Consider the following 24,054-nt stretch of genomic DNA (forward strand, 5'->3'; position numbering starts at 1 on the left):
ATCTGGCTGGCTTGAAAAATGTTGGAAAAGATATATGAGAAAGAGATACGAAGGTTGGCCAGTGGCGGAGCCGCATTATTTTGGGGAACCATAGTTAAACTTCATCGTTCCCACGCCGTTATGAATTGAATTGCATTCCTCTTCATTTGAAAATAGGGAAAATATCGCCTTAATCGTTCCCATAGAAAGGTTAGTTTTGGATTAAGATATTTTCCCTTTATGATTTGAATCCTATTCGTCAACCACAACACTACTGACTACGTAATATGTGTTGCCAATGTAAAGTTTCTTTCGCATGGTGTATTCTATGATATATTGCTTTGCATATATATATATATTGGTGCATATGCTTGTTCATTGCATAAACGCTTGTGCTTGATAATTAATATGAGGAAATTTTATTTATTCATTTAGGAAAAGTGTATTATATTATCACTTGGCATACATTTTCGGGTTTATGAACTAATTTGTTCGGTTACTATGTGTAAATACTCTTAGGCAAAGTATTATTGGATTATTAGGTGGTATTTTTATTTTTTTCCAGAAACTTTTGGGCATTGCGCCCTCCTCATGCCAGTTTAAATGTGGCACCACCACTGAGCTTGAACCCCCTCAAATTAGCTTAGTATTGTTGTTGATTGATTGATCTTATCACTTTTTTTTTTTTAATGTAATTCCCTATTTGTTTGCTTGGAAATTTGAGCAAAGGAACTTTGATTTGTACTTTTTGTGGATTTGTCTGCCTCTGGGGATAAATAAGGCAGTTAAACAGAAAAGAAACTTCAAATAAAAGCTAATCAGGATGAAGATTTTTGTTTTTTCCGAGCTTGAGGTTGTACACTGTTCTTTTCTCACAATTACTCTACAATAGAAGAGCGGTTTAGTAATTGAAGATAGTGAAAATATTATTAACAACTTTTCCTTGTTGTTCTGCTCATATTTTCTGATGGTCTTATGTTGTGGTTAGATTATAATTTCAACATATTGTAGTTCTTTGACTTTAATAGCTACATGATTAAGGTAAAAATCTTGGATATAGACAGTTGAGATTCCAGGACCACAAGATTTTTTCTTGATGAAGCTCATCATGTTAAATGCTTTTCTTGGACATTTGATCTCTTATTGTTTGTTTTCAACAAAAGACAAAAAATTATGATCTTGGATTTTGTTGTTTGCTCTCTTTTTCCTTGATTGCTCATACCTTTTCCTCTCTTATCCCTTAATTGATTCTTGCTCTTATAAATTTATTGACGATACAATGTTTTGTTGTTGACCAAATATTCTTCACCTTCATTCCGTCTTCTTCTTGTTCTTTTATATGATTGGGTTGAGCTCCTGTTATTTGTTTTCTCTTAAATATTTGTTTTCTACTGTCTCTTACTGTTGGAATATGTGGTGCTCCATGTTGCAAATTGAACTATAAACATTTTGGTACTGAAGATATCTGTCTGACGGGGACCAAGCTTGGTTGTGGGGAAGGTGGTTGTGGAGCGTGCACTGTTATGGTTTCTCATTATGATAAAAATTTTAACAAATGCATGTGAGTCTCTCTCTCTCACTGCCCTTGTGCATGTCATTTCTCCACCCTCTACGATATTCGCTGTAATATGTCAGAGATTGAAAATCTTGCTCTGATAATCTACTTCCAGGCACTATGCTATTAACGCATGCTTGGCTCCTCTTTATTCTGTGGAAGGGATGCACGTAATTACTGTGGAGGGAGTGGGGAACCGCAAACATGGTTTGCACCCAATTCAAGTAATATTTTCTGCTTTCATAATATATTTTTTCTTTGTTGGATTTGTTGTTTGTGGTTTTTTCATTATTATTCTTATTGTCTTTTCTGAGCATATGATTATTATTATTATTATTATTTTTTGATAAGTATGAAAGACAGCCCATGTACACATGACGTATACAAAAGAAAGCACCCAATTACATTCTAAAAGCAGAAAACGAAAACAAAAAATCATTAGCAGACCCCCTCCATTAGGCACAATAGCAGAAAACCATTGAAGTAAAGAGAACACAAAAAATTTCCAGATTTCCTCCAAGATGCGCTCCTTATTATTAAAGCACCATTCGTTCCTTTCCCACCAAATACACCACATAAGACACAAAGGACCATCTTCCATGCAGCAGCCACTTGAGGACAACTATGAAGCACATTCCAGTATGCAAGTAAATCAACTAGTTGCATAGGCATCACCCAAGCCAGCCCAGCTCTACTAAAAATGCCATCCCACAAAGCCTTAGCCACCTCGCAGGGCAGAAGTAAATGACCCACAGATTCCCCATGTTTCTTACACATGAACCACCACTCCATAACAACAAATCCGCACTTCCTCATATTATCGATTGCCAATATGTTCTCAAGTGATGCTGTCCATATAAAAAAAGCGACTTTGGAAGGCATGTGAGACCTCCAAATACGCTTCCAGGGAAAAGGAGGGCTATGCTGAACAGTCAACACCTTATAATATGACTGAACTGAACTTTTTACACCCTGTAGACTTCTATAACATTCTGTCCCTCTTATTGCCTCCAATACCCAGGGAGTATAAGAAGCCAAAAAAATCAGAAACCTCGTTGAGTTCCCAATCCTGTACAACTCTAATAAAACAAACATCCCACTGCATGGTTCCATTAGACTGGACTAACAAATCTGAAACAGATGCATGCCGATGAGCTACCATACGAAAAATAGCCGGAAGCACTCTATAAAGGGCCTGCTCACCACACCAAACATCAAACCAAAAACGGATCCTTCAAACCTCTCCAACAGCAAAATTAACATGTTTAACAAAGCCAAAGCTCTCCCACCCATTTCTAATAAATTTCCAAAGACTCACACTCTAAGCCCCCCTAGCCTCCTTAGAACACCAACCCCCCAATCACTCCCATATTTATGATTTATAACCTCCGTCCACAACAATTCCCCTTCCAATTACCTTCACAACCACTTCCCCAACAAACCTGGTTGAAACTACTCAAATTGCGAATCCCCAACCCTCCATTTGCAATAGGAGAACAAACTCTATTCCAACTAACAATATGGAATTTAGTCTCCTCTCCCATTCCACCCCACATAAATGAACAAAATATCTTCTCAATCCGGTTTGCCACTCCTGCAGGCAATGGAAATAAAGAAAGATAATAAGTCGGGAGGTTGGAAAGAGTACTTTTGATAAGAGTAATTTTACCCCCTTTTGATAAGTATAGCCGCTTCCAAACCGCCAATATTTTCTCAATCTTCTCAACCATCCCATCCCAAATATTCTTAGCTTTGAAAGACACCCTGTGATACCCCCATATGATAAGGATAAGGGTAGTGGTGTATGGGATCCCACGTTACTTGGAAAGGAGAAGTTCTTGCTCTTTATAAGGTTCCAATGGGGTTCCCATTGCATTATTGATTAGTCCTTTTGGAATATAGGCTATGTGGTTTAGGTATTCCATTGGAGCCTTACAAATGATATCAGAGCCTATTCCAATCAGAAATGTGGGACTTGAGCCTTGGCACCAACGATAGACTAGCTCGAAGAGGACGTTGGGAATTTAAGGGGGGGAGCTTGTGATACCCCCATATGATAAGGATAAGGGTACTAGAGATTTGAGGAAGAGTTTTGGATTTGAGGAAGAGATTTTCTTCCAGAAGTTCCTTGTGGCCAATCGAAACAGGCTCGTCGGCCTCTCGGATTGCTGGTAGTCCAGCGACGGCGGCTTAGTCTGTTGTTTCTCGGATCTGGCCAGAAATCGTCGGCGACCCCGTGAGTTCAGGTTCTCGTGGCCGTCGACTCTCCGTCGCCGGCAAACGGAACAGTAGGCCAGATCTTCTGTAAAAAAAAAAAAAAAAAAAAAAAAAAAAAAAAAAGGCACACTTGAGCACTTGAGCACGACGTGCGCTACGCTTCCACCCATCCAGCAGATCGACGTCTTCTCATAGATCGACGTCTTAGAATTTCGATTGGCCGAGAAGTAGCATCGCAGCCTTCTGGTTTTTTTCTGGTTTCTGGGTTTCTGCCGGTGCCTTCTGTGGGTGTTTTCAGTTTGGTTCTTGCTGTCGGCATTTTCTGTTGTGTTTTCCAGTTCTGTTCTGGGAATTCGGCGCCCTCTGTAGTGTTTTATGGTCTGGGCTCTTGTTTTCGGCGCCTTGGTAGTTGATTTCTGATTGGCAGGGGCTTTCGGTGATTTCTTTTGCAGTTTCTTTCTGGTCTGGGCTCTTGTTGTCGGCGCATTGGTTGTTGATTTCTGTTTGGCAGGGGCTTTCGGTGATTTCTTTGGCCAAACTTGTTGCTGTTACCATGGATCAGCAAGGAAATGAAATCCTCGATCAACCAAACCTTTGTCTTTAAATTCTCGATCAAAACGGTGGTGCTCTTGCTGGTGAATTTGAAAGTAGTAGTAAATGGTTAAGTCGAAAAGGTTGTCGATGGAGAGTAGCTTCTGGATTGAGGCAAAATTCTTTGTATTAAGAAGGTTAGAAGGAAACCTTTTCTGCATTGTTGAGAGATGTAACAACTTCACCAAGGCCCTTTATCTGAGTAGGGAGGTGGTGATTTGGTTGGCCAAGGTGCTTGAGGAAAGTTGGAAATTAGTGAATAGCAGGACTCCTTTTCTGACTAAAAGGGATGGTAGTAGAATCTTCTTGGTTCAAGCATGTCACAATTCGTATGGCAGATTCCTTAAACTCTTGGAGCTGGGCACTGGTAAGGGGAATAGGATTGTTGTCATTCCTGAAGGGAGGAATGGAAGTGGATGGTCATGTTTTGCTAGAAAAGTAATGGAGGCTGTTAGCTCTACTCCATCTGCTCCTGCCCCTGGATACAGAGCTGTTTGTAACAATAGAGGAGAGGCCTCCATGGTTAATACATTGTCGACGTACAAGGAAGTTCTTCAACAGAAGACAGCACCAGTGCAGCATGGGGGAAGAAAGTTTGAATCTGGGAAGACTAACCCCGTAGAGAGTATAGACTTTGGCTCTGACAGATGGGTTGATGGCGTGTCTGACCAAGAAGTGTTGAATTCGATGCTGGACATGAGAAAACAAATTGCAGAATTGCAGGAGAAATTGGAGTGTTTAATACGGGGCGTAAAGGGGAAAAAAGAAGCTGAAATGGGCTTGGGTTTGGGCTCAATCCGTTTGGGAGTTGAAGGGACACAGTCTGAAGGGGATGGGTTTTTAGGCCCAAGGGGGGGGGGGGGGGGGCGAAACAAATGGCCTCTGCCTGCAGCCCGTGGTGGGTTTAAAACTTACACACGCCAGGGTGGGTTTAAGCCCATGGGCCCAACCCAAGGAAAAAATTGTGTATGGAAGCTACGGTTTGGTGGTTTGTCTGGCGAGAACCAGTGCACGGCGACGGCGCCAACTCAGACGGACTCGCCTCAGGTGGGGGTGGAAAATGATGGATCTATCTCGACAGTAGTGGAGATGCCAGCGATAGAGATAGACAGCGTCGGCGAGATGGTTCCATCACCGGTGAAGGTCCTCCACGGCACAGATAACGCCGGCGAGTTGTTTTCATCACCGGCGAGGGTCCCCCAAGACACAGAACACGCTGGCGAGATGGTTTCATCACCGGCGAAGGTCTCTCACGGCACGGATAACGTCGGCGAGTTGTTTTCACCACCGGATTCGCCCCAGGTGGGGGTGGAAAATGATGGATTTATCTCAGCAGTAGTGGTTCCAGCGATAGAGACAGGCAGCATCGGCGAGATGGTTTCATCGCCGGCGAAGGTCCTCCACGGCACGGATAACGCCGGCGAGTTGTTTTCATCACCGGCGAAGGTCCTCCAAGACACGGTACACGCCGGTGAGATGGTTCCATCACCGGCGAAGGTCCTTCACGGCACAGATAACGCCGGCGAGTGCATCACATCTCCCCTAGTGCTCGGGAGCAACTCTTCATTGGTGATTTTTGAACATAACAGTTCGAAGATTAGTAGGGAGATTGGGGATGGGGATTTCCAGCTTGTGAAATACACTGACGGTAGGGAGGAGGATGAGGTGGAGCCTATACGCACATTATCTCCCCTGATTGCTATGGGAGGCTCTCATTCGAATTGGGTGGTTCAGAAAGTGAAGGATCTTCAGGAGTGTATGGGGATCTCTTGTGTTGGTTATGAGGAACAATTCAGGGATTTAATTATTGCTCTTCAGGAGGGGCGGGTCCAAACCCCCAAACATACTGCTAAGAAAAAAAGGGAACTGAAACGCCTTTCTTGCTCTATTAATTATGACAAAAGAGAGGGGAGCACTAGCAAGGGAAGATTTAAGGGCAAGATTGTTCCCCATGAAGCCTAGAATCCTATCTTGGAATGTTAGGGGTCTCAATGATCCCAATAAGAGGTTGAGAGTGAAGAATCTTTTACGCCATTGGAAGCTGGATATTGTTTGTTTGCAGGAAACAAAAATGGAATTCATAGATCGTAACTTTATCACTAGCATTTGGGGATGTCCTTTTGTGAGATGGGTCTTCCTTGCTTCAAGGGGGGCCTCCGGGGGTATTCTTATTATGTGGGACTCAAGGGTGGTTGAGTCTATTGAGGAGTGTGTTGGAAGCTTTATGGCTGCGTGTTCGTTTAGAAATATGGAGGATGGTTTTCGTTGGGCTTTTGTTGGCGTGTATGGGCCGAACATGGACACTCATAGGAAGGTTCTCTGGGAGGAGTTAGCCGGTTTGGGCAGTTGGTGGAACTTACCATGGTGCATTGGAGGTGATTTTAATGCCACTAGGTTTCCTAGTGAACGATCGGGAGATGTAAGGCTTAACCAAGCAATGCAAGATTTTTCTGACTTTATCTTTGATATGGACTTGGTAGACTTACCACTTGTTGGTGGTGAATATACTTGGTCTAATGATCGGTCGTGGTCTCGTTTAGACAGATTTTTGGTGTCCCCCTCTTGGGAGATACGTTACCCTACAATGCTGCAGAAAAGAATGGACAGAATTTGTTCAGACCATTTTCCCATTGTTCTAGATTGTGGCGGTATTCAGGTGGGTAAACGATACTTTAAGTTTGAAAATATGTGGCTGAAAGTTGAGGGTTTCGTGGATAAAGTGAGGTCGTGGTGGACTTCTTACTCTTTCGAGGGCTCACCAAGCTTCATATTGGCTGGAAAATTGAAAGCCTTGAAGGGAGATTTGAAGAGGTGGAATGTAGAAGTTTTTGGGCTTATTACTGATCAAAAAAAGTCTCTTATGGAGGAGTTAAAGGTTTTGGAGGAAAGGGAGGTGAGTGAGCCTCTTTCTGAAGAAGACTCTCGCAAGAAATTAGCCTCCTCTTCGGAATTGGAAAGGGTGTTACTAATGGAGGAAATATCATGGAGACAAAAGTCGAGAGTCCTTTGGCTGAAGGAAGGAGACCGTTGTACGAAATTTTTCCATCGGGTGGCTAATTCACACCGTAGGAATAATACTATCGATGTGATCCAGGTTGAGGGCCAAGTTCTCTCCAATCATGCAGACATTAAGTACCACATTGTCAACTATTATGAAGCATTACTCACGGAAAAATTCATGTGGCGACCCAAATTGGATGGTATGCATTTTGAGAATATTGATCATGCTAGCTCGGAATGGTTGGAAAGACCTTTTGAAGCCGATGAGATTCTTCGGGTGCTTCGTGGTATGGCTAAAGACAAAGCACCGGGGCCGGATGGGTTCTCAATGGCTTTCTATTATGAATGTTGGGATGTGCTGGGGGAGGATCTTATGAAGGTTTTTCAGGAGCTATACACTTTTGGTAAGTTTGAAAAAAGTCTCAACGCATCCTTTATTGCTTTAATCCCTAAGAAAGTTGGGGCAATGGAGATGAAAGACTTTAGACCGATTAGCCTCATTAATGGGATATACAAGATTATTGCGAATGTGTTGGCCAATCGTATGAGCAAGGTTCTGAACAGTATTATAACAAAACCTCAAAATGCGTTTGTAAAGGGGAGACAAATTCTGGATTCAGTACTAATTGCTAATGAATGTTTGGATTGTAGACTCAAGGAGGGTAAACCAGGCCTCTTGTGTAAGTTGGACATGGAGAAGGCCTATGACCATGTAAATTGGGACTTTTTGTGTTATTTACTTGCGAGATGTGGTTTTGGGGAGAGATGGTTATCTTGGATTCGACATTGTATAACTACGGTCCGCTATTCGGTGTTGGTGAATGGAACACCGGAGGGTTTCTTTACCAGCTCTAGGGGGTTAAGACAAGGGGATCCCCTATCCCCTTTATTGTTTGTATTTGTTATGGATGCCTTAAGTCGCATGTTGAGTGCAGCTGTTAGTAAAGGCTTCATTGCTGGCTTCTCGGTGGGAGGGATGACTATATCTCATCTTTTATTTGCCGATGATACATTGTTGTTTTGTGAGCCGGACAGTGTTCATTTGCAGTATTTGAGAGCTGTTTTGCTTTGTTTTGAAGCGGTTTCAGGTTTGAAGATAAACCTTTCAAAGTCTGAAATGGTCCCTGTAGGTAGTGTGAACAATATTCAAGGCTTGGCATCTATTTTGGGCTGTCAGATTTCCTCATTGCCTTTGCAATATCTTGGTCTTCCATTGGGGGCAGCGTTCAAGACCAAATCTATTTGGGATGGAGTGGTAGAAAAAATTGAAAGAAGATTGGCTGGATGGAAACGGTTATATTTGTCCAAGGGTGGTAAATGGACTCTCATTAAGAGTACACTATCTAACCTCCCTACGTATTTTCTTTCCTTATTTCCGATACCCGTAAGTGTGGCTTCCCGCATCGAGAAAACTTTTCGCAATTTTCTTTGGGGAGGAATGGGGGATGAAGCTAAAATCTATCTTGTGGGTTGGGATAAAGTTTGCTCTCCAATTCAATGGGGAGGTTTGGGGGTGCGTAATGTAAGGGTTTTCAACAAAGCTTTATTGGGAAAATGGTTGTGGAGGTATCATAGTGAAGGAGAGGGCTTGTGGAGAGAAGTGATAGAGTCTAAGTATGGGAGTCTTCGGGGGGGTTGGTGTTCTAACGAAGTCCGGGGTGCACATGGAGTGGGATTGTGGAAAAACATAAGAGCTGGTTGGGACAGATTTTCTCATTTTTTCAGAGTTACAATTGGCAGCGGCAACAATGTTTTATTTTGGCATGATGTTTGGTGCGGGGACATGGCTCTTAAGCAGGCTTTTCCTATGCTTTACCAAATTGCATGTGATAAAGAGGCTGTTGTGGCTGAATTATTGATACGCTCTAATGGTGCTGTTCATTGGAATGTGAATTTTTCAAGAGCGGCTCAAGATTGGGAACTGGACATGTTGTCTGGTTTTTTTGACTCTCTATATGCTATATCTCTTGGAAATGAGGAGAGGGACAGGATGTTGTGGAATCCAAGTGGAAATAAAAAATTCTCGGTGCGGTCCTTCTATTCGGCTCTTGTGGGCCTACACCATGGTCATAGTTATCCTTGGAAAGCTATTTGGAAGTGCAAGGTACCCTCCAAAATTGCCTTCTTTGTGTGGACAGCATCTATCGGGCGGATTCTTACCTCGGATAATTTGAGAAAACGTGGGTTCTATATTTCAGATTGGTGTTTTATGTGTAAGTGTGATGGGGAATCAGTTGATCATCTCCTATTACACTGTAAAGTGGCCCAAGGCCTATGGGATGAAGCTTTTAGGAGGGTAGGGATGGCATGGGTCATGCCTAGAAGTGTCCGGGATCTTATGTGCTGTTGGAAAGGTATCCGGGGAAATGTTCAAATCGCTGCTGTGTGGAAAATGATACCTCACTGCATTATGTGGTGTGTTTGGTTGGAGAGGAACAAGAGGTGTTTTGAAGATATGGAACGCTCTATGGCTGAACTAAAACGTTTTTTCTACTGTACCCTGCTTTCCTGGGCTTCGGCCATTATTTGTAACACAGATGATCTTCATACTTTGCTTGTAACTCTCACTAGTTCTTAGTTGTAACCTGGCATGATCTCTGTATACCTCTAGTGTACTCAGGCTATGCCTTTTTTCATTAATAAAACTTACTTTTACCTATAAAAAAAAAAAGGGTACTAGTGTATGAGATCTCACATTGCTTGAGAATGATAAGTTTTTGCTTTTTATAAGGTTCTAATGGGATTCCAATTGTATCATTGACTAGCCCTTTTGGAATATAGGATATGTGGTTTGGGTCTTCCATTGGGGCGTTACACAGCCCCAATAGAAGACCAAGATATTTCATAGGTAAAGAAGCAGCTTTATAGCCCAAAAGATCTGCCAACAGTTAATGTTCCGCACCTCCCCCACTGAAACCTTCTCCGACTTACCCAAATTCACCGTAAGGCCTTAGACAGCTTTAAAACACAATAACACAGCCCTTAAGGCTTGAATCTGCCCACAATTAGAGTATCATCTGAAAATAGAAGATAAGAAAGTGTGATAGATCCATTGTTAGCATTTCCCACTGAAAAACCAGAGAGAAACCCCCCTCCCCCCCTACAGCAGCCTCCATCATATGACTCAATGCATCCATGATAATAACAAAGAGGAGAGGGGATAATGGTTCCCCCTGTCTCAAACCATGAGAGCTATGGAAAAAACCACAAGGATTTCTATTGACTAACACTAAAAACCAAGCGGTAGAGACATAATGTCTAATCCACCCACACCACATCTCCCAAGCATATAGGAAAGGAAATCCCAATTTACATGATCATACACCTTTTCCATATCAAGCTTACAAAGAATACCAGGAACACCTTCCCTCAAATGGCCATCTAAATATTCATTAGCAATCAGAACAGAATATAGTAGCCCTTGATTACAATAGGTGTATATTAGTTTAGAAGAGAACCCAACAAGTAAATTAATAACACGCTACCATAAGAAAACAAAATCATCGAATTACTCCCCAAGAGACAAAAAAAAAAATGTCAGAAATACACCTGGAGACCAAAGGTTTCTATCTAAATGCAAAAAATAAGCACCCTAATTGACAAGATCCACAAGATCTAGATATCAAGATTATGTTCCTGAGGAAGAAATCATTTGTAAGAGAAACGAACTGAATAACAGAGGGAAAAGTGCGAGAGGGAGGGAGCTTACTGAAATGGAGACTGGGCAGAGGAGGTGGCAGAATACCTTGGGCTGTGGGGGCGCCATGTGGGGCAGCCTAATCACGGAGGGAGAGAGAGGGGTGATGGTGCGTTAGTGGGTGGATGGCATGGGGAGGGGCTGGAGAAAACTCAAATGACTGAACCGAAAATTTTTTATTCCCTGTAGGCTTCCTTAACATTCTGTCCCTCTCATTGGCATGTACAAATTTACCTATATAAAAAAAACATTCTGTCCCTCTCATTGCCTCCAATACCCAGGGAGTATAAGAAGCTGAAAAAATCAGAAACCTCGTCGAGTACCCAATCCTGTACAACTCTAATAAAACAAACATCCCACTGCATGGTTCCATTAGACTGGACTAACTAATCTCAAACGGATGCATGCCGATAAGCTACCATATGAAAAATGGCCGGGAACACTCTATAAAGGTCCCGCTTACCACACCAAACATCAAACAAAAAACAGATCCTTGAACCCTCTCCAACAGCAAAATTAACATGTTTAACAAAGCTCTCCCTCTCATTTCTAATAAATTTCCAAAGACTCACACTGCAAGCCCCCCTAGACTACTTAGAACAGCAACTCCCCAATCACTCCCATATTTCTGATCTATAACCTACCTCCATAACGATTCCCCTTCCAATTGATACCTTCACAACCACTTTCCCAACAAAGCTTGGTTGAAACTACTCAAATTGAGAATCCCTAAACCTCCATATGCAATAGGAGAACAAACTCTATTCCAACTAACAAGATGGAATTTAGTCTCCTCTCTCATTCCACCCCACATAAATGAACGAAATATCTTCTCAATCCGGTTTGCCACTCCTGCTGGAAATGCAAATAACGAAAGATAATAAGTTTGGAGGTTGGAAAGAGTAATTTTACCCCCTTTTGATAAGTATAGCCGCTTCCAGCCCGCCAATCTCTTCTCAATCTTCTCAACCGCCCCATCCCAAATCTTCTTAGCTTTGAAAGATGCCCCCAATGGAAGACCAAGATATTTCATAGGTAAAGAGGCAACTTTACAGCCCAAAAGATCCGCCAACAGTATGTTCCGCACCTCCTCCACCAGAACCATCTCGGACTTACCCAAATTCACCTTAAGGCCTGAGATGGCTTTAAAACATTATAACACAGCCCTTAAGGCTTGAATCTGCCCACAATCAGCATCACAAAAAGTAAAGAGTATCATTTGCAAAAAGAAGATGAGAAAGTGTGATAGATCCCATTATTAGCAATTCCCACCGAAAAACCAGAGGGAAACCCTCCCCTCTCTACAGCAGCCTCCACAATATGACTCAATGCCTCTATGAGAATAACAAAGAGCAAAGGGGATAACGGTTCCCCCTGTCTCAAACCACGAGAGCTATGGAAAAAACCACAAGGATTTCCATTGACTAACACTAAAAACCGAGCAGTAGAGACACAATGTCTAATCCACCCACACCACCTCTCCCCGAAATCACATCTCCCAAGCATATAGAAAAGGAAATCTCAATTCACATGATCATACACCTTTTCCATATCAAGCTTACAAAGAATACTAGGAACACCCTCCCTCAAACAACTATCTAAATATTCATTAGCAATCAGAACAGAATCAAGTATTTTCCTACCCTGAACAAAAGCATTATGGGGCTTAGAAATAATCTTATCCATCATCGTACTTGTACGGTTTGCAAGCACCTTTGAAATTATTTTATAAATCCCACTTACAAGGCTGATAGGATGAAAATCCTTCAACTCTGAGGCCCCATATATCTTATTCTTATGTACATTTATCTTCAATCATGGGAGGTAGAACTTGGTCTTTATTATCTGCAGTAGCTAGATAACACCTGTTGGCAAGAATCTTTTGCTTATCTAGAATTATTAGTTAAAGATATTCTTAATATGTGTTAATGTGGGTTTATGGAGCTTGTTCTCCACAGTTCAGCAAGGACCTTGATCTTTTTGGTTTCGGAAAGTATTAGTTATTTTGAAAAAAAAAAAAAAAGAGATTGTGATTGGTAAAAGACATGTATGTACTCAGCTCTGTTGAGAAATTTTACTATTCTTGTGAAATTAATGGAGACACGTATAATACCTAAAAATATGTTTATAATTTATGTTGCAAAGGAACGATAATTTAATCATAAATATTTTTATCAAAGATGAAAGTGAAAGATAATATGATAGTGGACTGATAATTGCAACACCAAATTTTGCCAAGCATTGGAAAAATTTTCTTATCTGGGTACAGTTATTCAGATCTTGTAAACTAGCAGCTCGTAGTTTAGTCAATCAATTTGTTTTGCTCTGGAGATTGCGATAGTATAGTTATGCTTATTCTGAAACTAAAATATTGCAGTTATTTTCTTTGTTGCTGAGATTTTCAAGTGTTTGTCCAAAATGTTCTGCAGGAAGCATTGGCACAGTCACATGGCTCACAATGTGGATTTTGTACTCCTGGTTTTATCATGTCCTTGTATGCATTTCTTAGGTCATGTCAGATACCACCTAGTGAGGAGCAGATTGAAGAATGCCTTGCAGGAAATTTGTGTCGATGCACAGGATATAGACCAATTGCTGATGCATTTCAAGTCTTTGCCAAAACAAATGATTCTCTGTATACAGAAAGGTCTTCTCTAAACCTCCAAGGAGGTGATTCTGTTTGTCCTTCTACTGGTAAGCCTTGTTCATGTAAACCCAAAGCTCTGAGTGGTACAGACTCCACCAAAAAATGCGTTCCATTTGGTGATAGGTGCCAACCTATCTTTTTCAGTGAGATAGATGGAAGCAGATATGTAGAAAAAGAACTTATATTCCCCCCTGAGCTATTGTTGAGGAAATCAACTTTTTTAGATTTGTGTGGTTTTGGTGGGCTTAAGTGGTATCGGCCCTTAAGACTTCAGCAAGTGCTAGAGTTAAAAGCAAAATATCCAGAGGCAAAGTTATTGGTGGGTAATACTGAGGTGGGAATTGAAATGAGGCTGAAGAGAACACAATATCAGGTTTTGATTTCTATCACGCATGTGCCTGAACTTAATGTCTTGAGTGTGAAGGAGGATGGCATGGAGATAGGTGCTGCGGTAAGGCTCTCTGATCTCTTGCATGCTTTTAGAAAGGTTGTAAGAGATCGTGATGCTTGTGAAACATCTTCTTGTAAGGCTTTCATCGAACAGTTGAAATGGTTCGCTGGAACGCAGATTAAAAATGTTGCATCTATTGGTGGGAATATATGTACAGCCAGTCCAATATCAGACTTGAACCCTCTCTGGATGGCGTCAAATGCAAAGTTTCAAGTTATTGATTGCAAAGGAAACATCAGAACAGTCATGGCTGAAAAGTTCTTCCTGGGTTACCGTAAGGTGGATCTGGCAAGAGATGAAATACTACTCTCAGTATTCTTACCATGGACTAGGCCCTTTGAGTACGTGAAAGAGTTTAAGCAGGCTCACCGTCGAGATGATGATATTGCAATCGTAAATGCTGGAATGCGCGTTTATCTTCAGGAAAAAAGTGGAAACTGGGTCATATCTGATGCAAGCATTGTTTATGGCGGGGTTGCTCCAATCTCTCTCTCTGCGGTGAAAACAAAAGAGTTCCTTGTTGGGAAGTATTGGAACCAGGAGCTATTGCAGGATGCTTTGAAAATCTTACAAAGGGATATCTTTCTAAAGGAAGATGCTCCTGGTGGGATGGTGGAATTTCGGAAATCTTTGATACTTGGTTTCTTCTTCAAATTTTTCCTTTGGGTTTCTCATCAAATGGACAGGAAGAACTCTATTGAGATTGTTCCAATATCTCATCTATCTGCCATACAATCATTCCACCGCCCGCCTGTTATGGGAAGTCAGGATTACGAAGTCAGAAGACATGGGACTGCTGTGGGTTCTCCTGAGGTTCATCTTTCATCAAGACTTCAGGTATAAGCATAAGAAAAAACAGCAGTGTCCAAAGAGTTGTATTGTTGTGATCTATTGAATGTTGATGCAAACTATTTTCTTTTGTTTGCATTTGATCATAGTAATTTACAGCTGCGAAGAATGACTTCTACTCTGCTATCTCCCCATGCTTGTCATGCGTGGATGTTTGTGCAAGTCTCCCATTTGTGGATTATGAGCATATTATCTTCTCATATGTTGATTGGATTAAATTGGACTCACCTTTATTTTAAATCATCTGAAAATGCTGAATTGTTAATTAGTATTTATCATGTGCTTAGTTCTTAGTTTATGGAGAGTATCATAACAACATTGTTGTCAATATAATGACGATTGCTAGGTTACAGGAGAGGCAGAATACACTGATGACACACGGTTGCCTCCTAATGGTTTGCATGCATCATTAATATTGAGCAGAAAACCTCATGCCCGTATACTTTCCATGGACGACTCCGGAGCCAAGTCTTCACCGGGGTTTGCAGGCATGTTTCTGGCTAAAGATGTGCCCGGTAATAACAAGATTGGAGCAGTTATATATGATGAGGAACTATTTGCTACGGAATTTGTAACTTGTGTTGGTCAGGTACGACACTTACTGAATAATAAAAGAAGTGAGGTGAAATTTCATTTTACATCCTCAAACTGCACCCTTTTCTCCAATCCCACTCTTAATTACCAAAATCCTCAATTTGCACCTCATATTTCTTAATGTCCTCTTTGAGAATTTAAAAATAATAGCAAAGCAAAAAAATTGGAGTTAATAATAAAAAGATAATAAAAAAAAGGCATCAAAAGTACCTCTTGGGTCACACTGTTTTTTGTTTATTCTCTCTTGGTTATTTATTTAATTATTTGCTTCATTTTTTTGTTATTTGTTATTTTTTATTTTCACTAATTGTTGTTACTTATAAAAAAATTATTTTTTGGTTTTCTATTTTTTATTCCTAATTTTATATTTGTTTTTATACTTTTAATCTGTGGAACTGTGCATTTATATTTTATACAGGCTATAGGAGTGGTGGTTGCTGATACACATGAAAATGCAAAAATAGCAGCAAGAAAAGTTCATATTGAGTATGAAGAGCTCCCGTCTATCTTAACAATACAGGATGCCATTAATGCTGAAAGTTTCCATCCTAACACAGAGAAATGTTTGAGAAAAGGGGATGTGGACCTTTGTTTTCAATCTGGTCAGTGTGACAAGATCATAGAGGGGGATGTTCAAGTGGGAGGTCAGGAACATTTTTACTTGGAGCCAAATAGCAGTATGATATGGACTGTGGATGGAGGCAACGAAGTTCATATGATCTCATCCACTCAAGTAAGCAAGCTTGTCATCCCTATTTCATATAATGTGGACCATGAATCAATTTAGATTTAGCTGTAGTTTTAATGTAAATTGAAATATCGTATGAATTCCGCCCCGGTTGGTGGTATTTAGCTGCTTTACCATGAATTATGGATTCATTCAGCCTTTGAAATATGCAGGTTATGTGTGGGAATACATACAACATTAGGTGTACAGAATGAATTAAAAAAAATTAAATCTGGCTTTACTGAATTCATAATGCTCTAATTGGGCATGGTAATATTTTCCTTGAAATATGCTTAGAGTCATTATTGGCGCACTTAAATGGAGTAGAAGGTATGAGATTCAATGGTCCCTTCTCATATTCATCCATATGATATCTTCCAACTCCATACTGCGCCTAGTTAGCAGTTTAAGTCAAATGCATCTTTGGTGGTTACTTCCAGTTTCTGTTGTATCATTCATATCTCTACTACTGTGTTCATTAACCATACATAGGGGCTGAAGATTGACATGTGTGTATGTTACCAATTCTCCTTCATCTGTGTGTTAGGATGTGCAAGCCACAAAAGTGACCGAATTTTTCTAAATTATCTTATTTTCCTTTGACAATTATTGCTTACTACCTTTTGTGAAGCTTTTCAAACGTCCCAATTTACTAAAGCATCTAACTTACACTATAGATTTTTCATGACCAGTGAACATAGTAGCCACACTATGTGATATCACCGAGTATTAGTCACTATTGGGGCTCCCCTAAAATCATTTATATAGTAGTCTGGCATACAAACAACCGGACAACTAGGTTGTTTACCTTTTTCGTTGGAGTTGTGCATACAAGGATAAGGGACTTAGACATAAAGTGGGAACAAGTCCATCTTCGAAGTATTTTTCCGAGCGGTGACCCCCATACGCCTGAGACCCTTTCACAGCTATACTATACTCGATGTTGGCTCCATACCCAAAGGTCCTTCGGGATAGGTAAGTGAAGGGCTGGTCGGGCATACCTTGAAACTTTAGGTCAAATCCTAGGACAATCTCTCAAATACACAGTAAGATGTTGACCCCTTTTTCTTTCTTTGCTGATTCCTATCTATCTATCTATTGATAGAAAGATAGAGATCTCTATTTGGATCTATCTCCATATCTAAATATGGAAGAACAAACACTTAAAGGGCGTAACCAATGGAAGGTTCTCACCTTGTCCCCGACGTTGTTTTCATCCCGCTGAAAGATGTGAATTTAAAGATTGAAATGCCTTAATAATAAGGGCTAGAGGAATCAAGGGATGGCGAATCAAGTGTCACATTGAACTCATACCTATCGGACTACTCGGATTACCTACCAGGAGAAGTGAATGCTTTATAGGACATTGATTTGAATACTGATGAAGGAGAGATGAAATCCGGTACTGATCGATCTCCCTCTAGTACTGCTCCTAGACTTCCCTATCGAAGCTCTGGTGGATTTCCCTGATTTGTATTTCAATGAGAATGCAAACCCTTGAATGAATGAAATCCACTTTGCATGTTTTGGATTTAGTTTCTTCTACAAATCCAATTACTTGAGAGCTTGATAATCTGAATATACCACGAATTCTCGATGTAATAAATAATGGTGCCAATGGTGAAGTGCTCGCACTAATGCATATAACTCAAGATCATATGTCGAGTAATTAAAGCTATTGCATTGTTTGCCTCAATGATGGCCTTTTTGATCTCATCCGTATTCCGATCAAAGGTTGAACTTTCATAAAGCAACACCTCTTTGACATAAGAAAATGGAGGCAGGCTTGGGTACAGTTAGGCTTATCTCAACTTTTCCTGGATATGAGTAATCTTTCTATGTTGAAGGTGTATCTTTCCCTGTAGTCAAAGTGTGATTTGTCAATCTCCGTTTTCATTAGTGAAACTGGCAAAAGGGAGGAAGTCAAAGTGGCTATTTCGAGTAAGGTAGTCCTTGGCCATTGAGATGCTGGTGTCGACTAATCGATAAATATAACACTAGCTTGTTAACAGATAAGAGGACTAATACTTCAAATGCAATATCCCATTTTTGATATGCGGTCTCGCTATTCTTTGTTTGCATTGAAAGGTCTTGTTCCTGCGCTATCAAGTCACGTGCCATTCCTTTGAGGATCTTACAGGCAGACTTCATCTTCCTTAGTTTTAGTTTGAGTACATCTGTCATTTGCTAGTAAGTGGGTAGAGACTTCCAAGTCGGGGTCCAAGATATCCCTTGATTAAAAGGAATTGAGGACAACCAGGGACTAGACCGATAAAGAAGCGGCTTTGCTCCATATGGAGTGCCTCGTGGTTCCTCTAGTGCCAACCGCAGAGAGGAATGCCATCAACTAGGGCGCTATTAGCCACTAACCACTCTCTCACCGGCCGCTTGGGCTTCTCATTTCAAACAGTTAGGTTGTGAGGAAACAAAGAGGTCATTGCTTCTTAGCAAGATCCTAGCATTTTGTCGACAATCTTTTTGGCTTGACCAAGAGGTTTCATGTCCTCCAAGTCGCATGGTGTTTTCACTGAAAAAACAGGCTTAGTTCTGGATCCCTTTGCTTGCAGAAATGAATGGATTAGAAGGGGCTGGGTTCTATTTCCGGGCTAGGTGGGAGTTGAAGGCCATAAGAGAAGATTGCCCTCCCACTTTGACTTTGACTATTGTTACTTCTTCGACCTGACCCTGAGATCTCGAATTCTTTTAACCTTCCCCTAATGAGTCAAGGAATAATGATGGTGTGGGTTCGCGGGTGGTCACCCCTTTGGAAGGACCGTTGAGAGTTCAAATTGGAGCATTATCCAGTGGTGAATCTTCCGATATTCAAAATTAGCATGAGTTGAAAAAGACATTTCACTTTTGATGGAAAATTAATATTGATTGTCTCCTTGGCAAAGGGAATCCCCTTTCCCCTTTCTCTAATAATAAGGGTTCCAAACTTATGTACATAGAATGCCTTGCATTGTACTCCAATTTACTTCTTGATGCACAATCCCATCCTACTCAAATCACAATGTTTTATTGGGGCTTTATGCTGCAATGCACTGTTCATGTGTTGCTTGAAATTAGTAACCTAGTTCTCATTTGTTAGGATGCAAGGAATGCCAAACTATATTTGCTTGATATAATAAAAGGATTAGTCACCATTGGGGCTCCCCTAGAATCTTTCCTCTAGCACAGTTCTGAATTATTATACACCCAGGGTGGGACTAAAAAAGTGCCCATGTAATGGCTTTTACATCACTCCAACCCAATCTGGGGTACCAAAATAAATTTATGGCATGTTATGTGCTGATCACTGTTCTGCATGCATTTCTTATTTATACGATATATTGTAAATTTCATTGTCTAGAACTTACTCATTGTCAATGTCAACTCATATCTGTCTACTATTTTAATTTATAAAATCTTTCATTATTTATTAAAAAAGAATTAAACTCGTATCTAAAAGATGGTTCTCTCATGGCTTAACATTTTTCTGTTTTTATTTCACCACACAATATTTTGTGCAGGCCCCTCGGAAACATCAGGGCTATGTTTCTCGTGTTCTTGGTCTTCCACTTTCAAAAGTGGTTTGCAAAACTAAGCGAATTGGTGGTGGATTTGGTGGGAAGGAGACAAGATCAGCATTCATTGCTGCGGCGGCGTCTGTTCCATCATATCTGTTGAATCAGCCTGTAAAACTGACATTGGACAGGGATATAGATATGATGATAACTGGGCAGAGGCATAGCTTTCTTGGAAAGTACAAGGTATTCTATTCATTACTCTAATTGGATTATGCCGTAGGTTCAGTACACATAGTTCAAAAGTTTTTTTTTCTAGTGGTACAATACTACATGACAATGTTTAAGGTGGCTTTTGAGTGGGATATGGGTTTTAAATTTTTTGAGTTTATTTTAGTTTTTGAGTCTTTTCAATTTTTGTTGACAGGAAAGAAATAAGGATAGATTTGGATAGAGAATAGTTTTCATGAAGCACCCTGTTTTATGATATAACCCAAATCTTTTAATCTGGTTTTACTCCTGCCTCTGTTCAAAGTGAAAAAAGGCTCGTGCCACATATTGATGTTCGCATGTGTCCTATGACATGCTTTTGATTAAAATGTGACCTGATGTTCTCTATCCCTCCATTTCAAATTTTTAATCCCATTAGGTCTTCCTTCTGTTTAAAGTTTCTTTCTCTTGCCCAGGATTGATTAGAAGATTTTACTTGTATGAATATCAGTCGATTCAAGAGCAATAATGATATTTGTCTTGGTGTAATGAAGTCAAAAATCCATTTTTACTATATTCTGTTATATAGTGAGCATATGAAGTAGGTATAGCATTTCTATTCTACATAGTTTTGAAAAATGCCAGAAGATAGATGTAAGAACTTTGAATGAACTGCACTCTCTTGTATTTTTCAGGAGTTCTAGTGTACCAATTTTTGAGCAAATGGGTGATGTTGGGTAACCAAGTGGGGAGTGGATAATTAAAGCATTTAAGTAGTAAGTCACTCAACCCATAGGGGTTGGCTCAAGTGGTGAAGGCCTTGGGCTTGGGGGCATGCTGCCCCTAGGTATAAGGTTCAAATCCCATTGGGTGCAAACAATCTCTAGGGGCCATCGGACTGGAGGATTTTCCCCTTGAATTACCTGAGGTGCACTTGCGGGAAATTCCTTGCCGATAGCCTGTGCACCCCAGGGATTAGTCAGGACTCTGTTCTTGGACATCTGGTGCCAATAAAAAAAAATAGTAAGTCACCCAAAGATGGGTGCTTTCCCTTTCTGAATTCAAAATAGGGCATTGGTGGTTGTAAGATTGGGTTTTTCCTTTTTCCTTTTTCCTTTTTCTGTGTGTTTGGAGGAAGAAAATGTAAAAGAAGTGGGATGTGATGAATGGCTACACATTTTAAAATTCATACATGCTGGTGCTCCACTCCGTTTTCTTCCCAGTTTTTTTTTTTTCCTTTCTGCTACATGGTTTTTTTTTTTTTTTTTTTTTTTGTATTTTCTATCTTCCATTTTTAAGCTTTTTAATTGAAATGCTGTATTCAACTTAACTAATTTTTTTTATCCCAACTACACTCAAAAGGATCTACTCCACCATTAAGCAAATTAATTCAGTTTTTATTACATCATTTCTAATGTTTTCATGCTAAGGTGATGTGGTACCCCTGATGCACTTATCCCTTTTCATTAAAACTTCAATGTGATGGAACAAGATAATGATGAAATGGTATGACTTAGGTTGGGTTCACAAATGAGGGGAAAGTCCTTGCACTGGATCTTGAAATATACAATAATGCTGGGAACTCGCTGGATCTTTCTCTTGCTGTTCTCGAACGTGCTATGTTTCACTCAGACAATGTCTACGAGATACCAAACATGAGGATTGTTGGAAGGGTTTGTTTCACTAATCTTCCCAGTAACACTGCCTTTCGAGGTTTTGGCGGTCCTCAAGGTATGCTTATTACTGAAAATTGGATTCAAAGAATTGCAGTAGAACTGAAGAAAAGCCCAGAAGAAATAAGGGTAAGTTATGTATTTCCTTTGTATACTTCTGTGTACTTGGGCTATGCCTATTCGTGATAATAAAATTCTATTAATTATCAAAAAAAGAAAAGAAAAAGAAATAAGGGTAAGTTATAAATCTTTCTTGGTTGTTTTTCTTTTATGTGGCCACAGTTTATAGTAACTATTCTGGTTGATGTCGTTGTTTTTCCTCATAAGTCTATCATCTGGATTTTTATTAGGAAATTAATTTTCAAGGGGAAGGTTCAATAACGCATTATGGCCAGCAACTTCAACACTGCACCTTGTCCCAGCTCTGGAGTGAGCTTAAGTTATCTTGTGACTACTCAAATGCTCGTGAAGAAGTTAACAAATTTAATGCTAATAACCGATGGAGGAAGCGTGGTATTGCCATAGTTCCGACCAAATTCGGCATATCCTTTACAATAAAGTTTATGAACCAGGTAACCTGTAAGACAGTATAATTTACTTAGTTCTGCAACCATGGTTATATTTTTTTGACCATATAAAGGAGCACCATATGAACTTAGGTGTCATCTTTGAGGATCAGTTTGCTCTAAAGAAGTATTGTTACTTGGGAAATTATGTTATTGCTGATGGGAGCTGGAGGAGAGGCTGTCAGGGACAAAAATACCTTACCATTTCCTCATTAAATAAATAACTATAAACTACCATATGCTTTCTCTCCTCCTCCATTTATTTCTTTTTCTTTTTTTATTTACAATAATTTTATCAATACATCTGTAAAACTACTAATTATTTTGCTCTTTATTTTTTTCTATTATTTTAAATTCCTTAAACTATAACCTAATTTCCTTAATTATAGATACTTTTATTCTTGTATCTATAAGGTTCTTTTGTTTTTCTTTTAAATGAACACTATTGGACAAATCGTAAATATGATTGATGTAGACTAAAAGTTCTGCAGGGTAGTATGTCTATGTTGGTTCTTAAAGTGATCTCACTATGTTCTGTATTGTCATGACAAAATTTGATGAGTGGTTGGATGCTAGTGGATATATATTTTTTTGCCAGAAATTTCTAGCATTATTTTCTCTCACAGAATTTGTTATTGGGTTTTCTCCTAATTTGGATAAGTACTTGTAATGTAATTTACACAATCACTAGTTTTGCCTTCAAATAGAAACAATCTCTTGATAACTCCATTTTCATCCCCCCCCCCCCCCCCCCCCCCCCCCCTCCTCCTCCTCCTCTGATAATTAACTCTATTTTCATCCTCCAGATATTAATATTTTGTTTTCTTTAGAAAACATTTATATCAAACCTGTATTAGTTCTGTCTGAGTTTATGTTTACTCTGTATGTGTACTTTTTCCTTTTTTATTTTCAACAATTCGAATGGCTTGGTGCAATGGAATGGGAGGTTCATTAGAGCTGTTCAGGATTTGGAAGTGGGGGGACATTTCTGATTTTTACAGCACCTTGCCACCTTGTATGCATTGAGCTTGGAGTGGTGGGGAGGATAAATTTCTGTAGATTCATCCCAGAGATAAGAAATTCTCAGTCAGATCCCCATACAAAATATGTCTACGCATTCAACTACTGTTTTCCCTTGGAAGTGCATTTGGAAAAGTGAAGTGACTCTAAAGGTTTCTTTTTTCAGTTGTTGACCTCTCATGGGAAAATATTGACTACTGATTAGTAGAGGAAGTGTGGTATTTTTATTATGGATTGGTGCTTTATGTGTAAAAGGAATGGGGAATATTAGTAATTACATCAACATCTCTCACTATAATAAAAAAGAAAGCATTTATGAGAGAGAAAATCCTCTCCGTACTTTTTTTCTTTGTGCACGTTTTTCTCTCATGAGCTTTCATTCTGATGAATGCTTGATCATCCGTGATTGTTTGGTTGGTGAGATATGGCTCCGTTGAAATCTGTGGTGATTGAACTGAAAATGTTTGAGGTGTCAAGGGAGGGTCGATGGTTGATCCTTATCGAAAGAGGGTGGAATTTTATGAAATGTATGAAACTGGAGTTAGCCACTGCTCGGTGGTTTAGTAAAGCATTGGAGGACGGCGTAAAGGACAGGAGTAAAGGATTTTACGCTGGCCATCGTGAAGGAGACAGGGGTTTCACGGTCTAGAGGTGCTCTAATGTTCAAGGGGCTTTCATGGTTTTGGAAGAGTACCATGGGGGTGGACGTCGCAACTGTTTCTTTGTCCCTACTAACAGAGATGGTAGGGGATGGTGTAAACTAGTGGAGGTG

General features: G+C 40.0%; 1 protein-coding gene across 2 annotated transcripts in view; it reads left to right on the forward strand.

Annotated features, from left to right (window-relative positions):
• The window catches only part of LOC122294799 (xanthine dehydrogenase 1-like), a 35,237-nt gene that overhangs the window by 693 nt on the left and 10,490 nt on the right, over window positions 1-24,054 (forward strand). Inside the window, exons 2-10 of one of the 2 annotated variants that reach the window (XM_043103775.1) lie at window positions 31-189; window positions 1,441-1,540; window positions 1,650-1,758; window positions 13,469-14,974; window positions 15,333-15,575; window positions 15,999-16,313; window positions 19,820-20,059; window positions 21,541-21,825; window positions 22,047-22,268. In XM_043103775.1, coding sequence (XP_042959709.1) covers window positions 1,503-1,540; window positions 1,650-1,758; window positions 13,469-14,974; window positions 15,333-15,575; window positions 15,999-16,313; window positions 19,820-20,059; window positions 21,541-21,825; window positions 22,047-22,268 — 2,958 coding nt within the window. In that variant the 5' untranslated portion in view covers window positions 31-189; window positions 1,441-1,502. The remainder of the gene's footprint in view (window positions 1-30; window positions 190-1,440; window positions 1,541-1,649; window positions 1,759-13,468; window positions 14,975-15,332; window positions 15,576-15,998; window positions 16,314-19,819; window positions 20,060-21,540; window positions 21,826-22,046; window positions 22,269-24,054) is intronic. The other variant, XM_043103774.1, reaches the window with a different exon arrangement.

Source organism: Carya illinoinensis, chromosome 14 (genome assembly GCF_018687715.1).
Source record: "Carya illinoinensis cultivar Pawnee chromosome 14, C.illinoinensisPawnee_v1, whole genome shotgun sequence".
Taxonomy (NCBI): domain Eukaryota; kingdom Viridiplantae; phylum Streptophyta; class Magnoliopsida; order Fagales; family Juglandaceae; genus Carya; species Carya illinoinensis.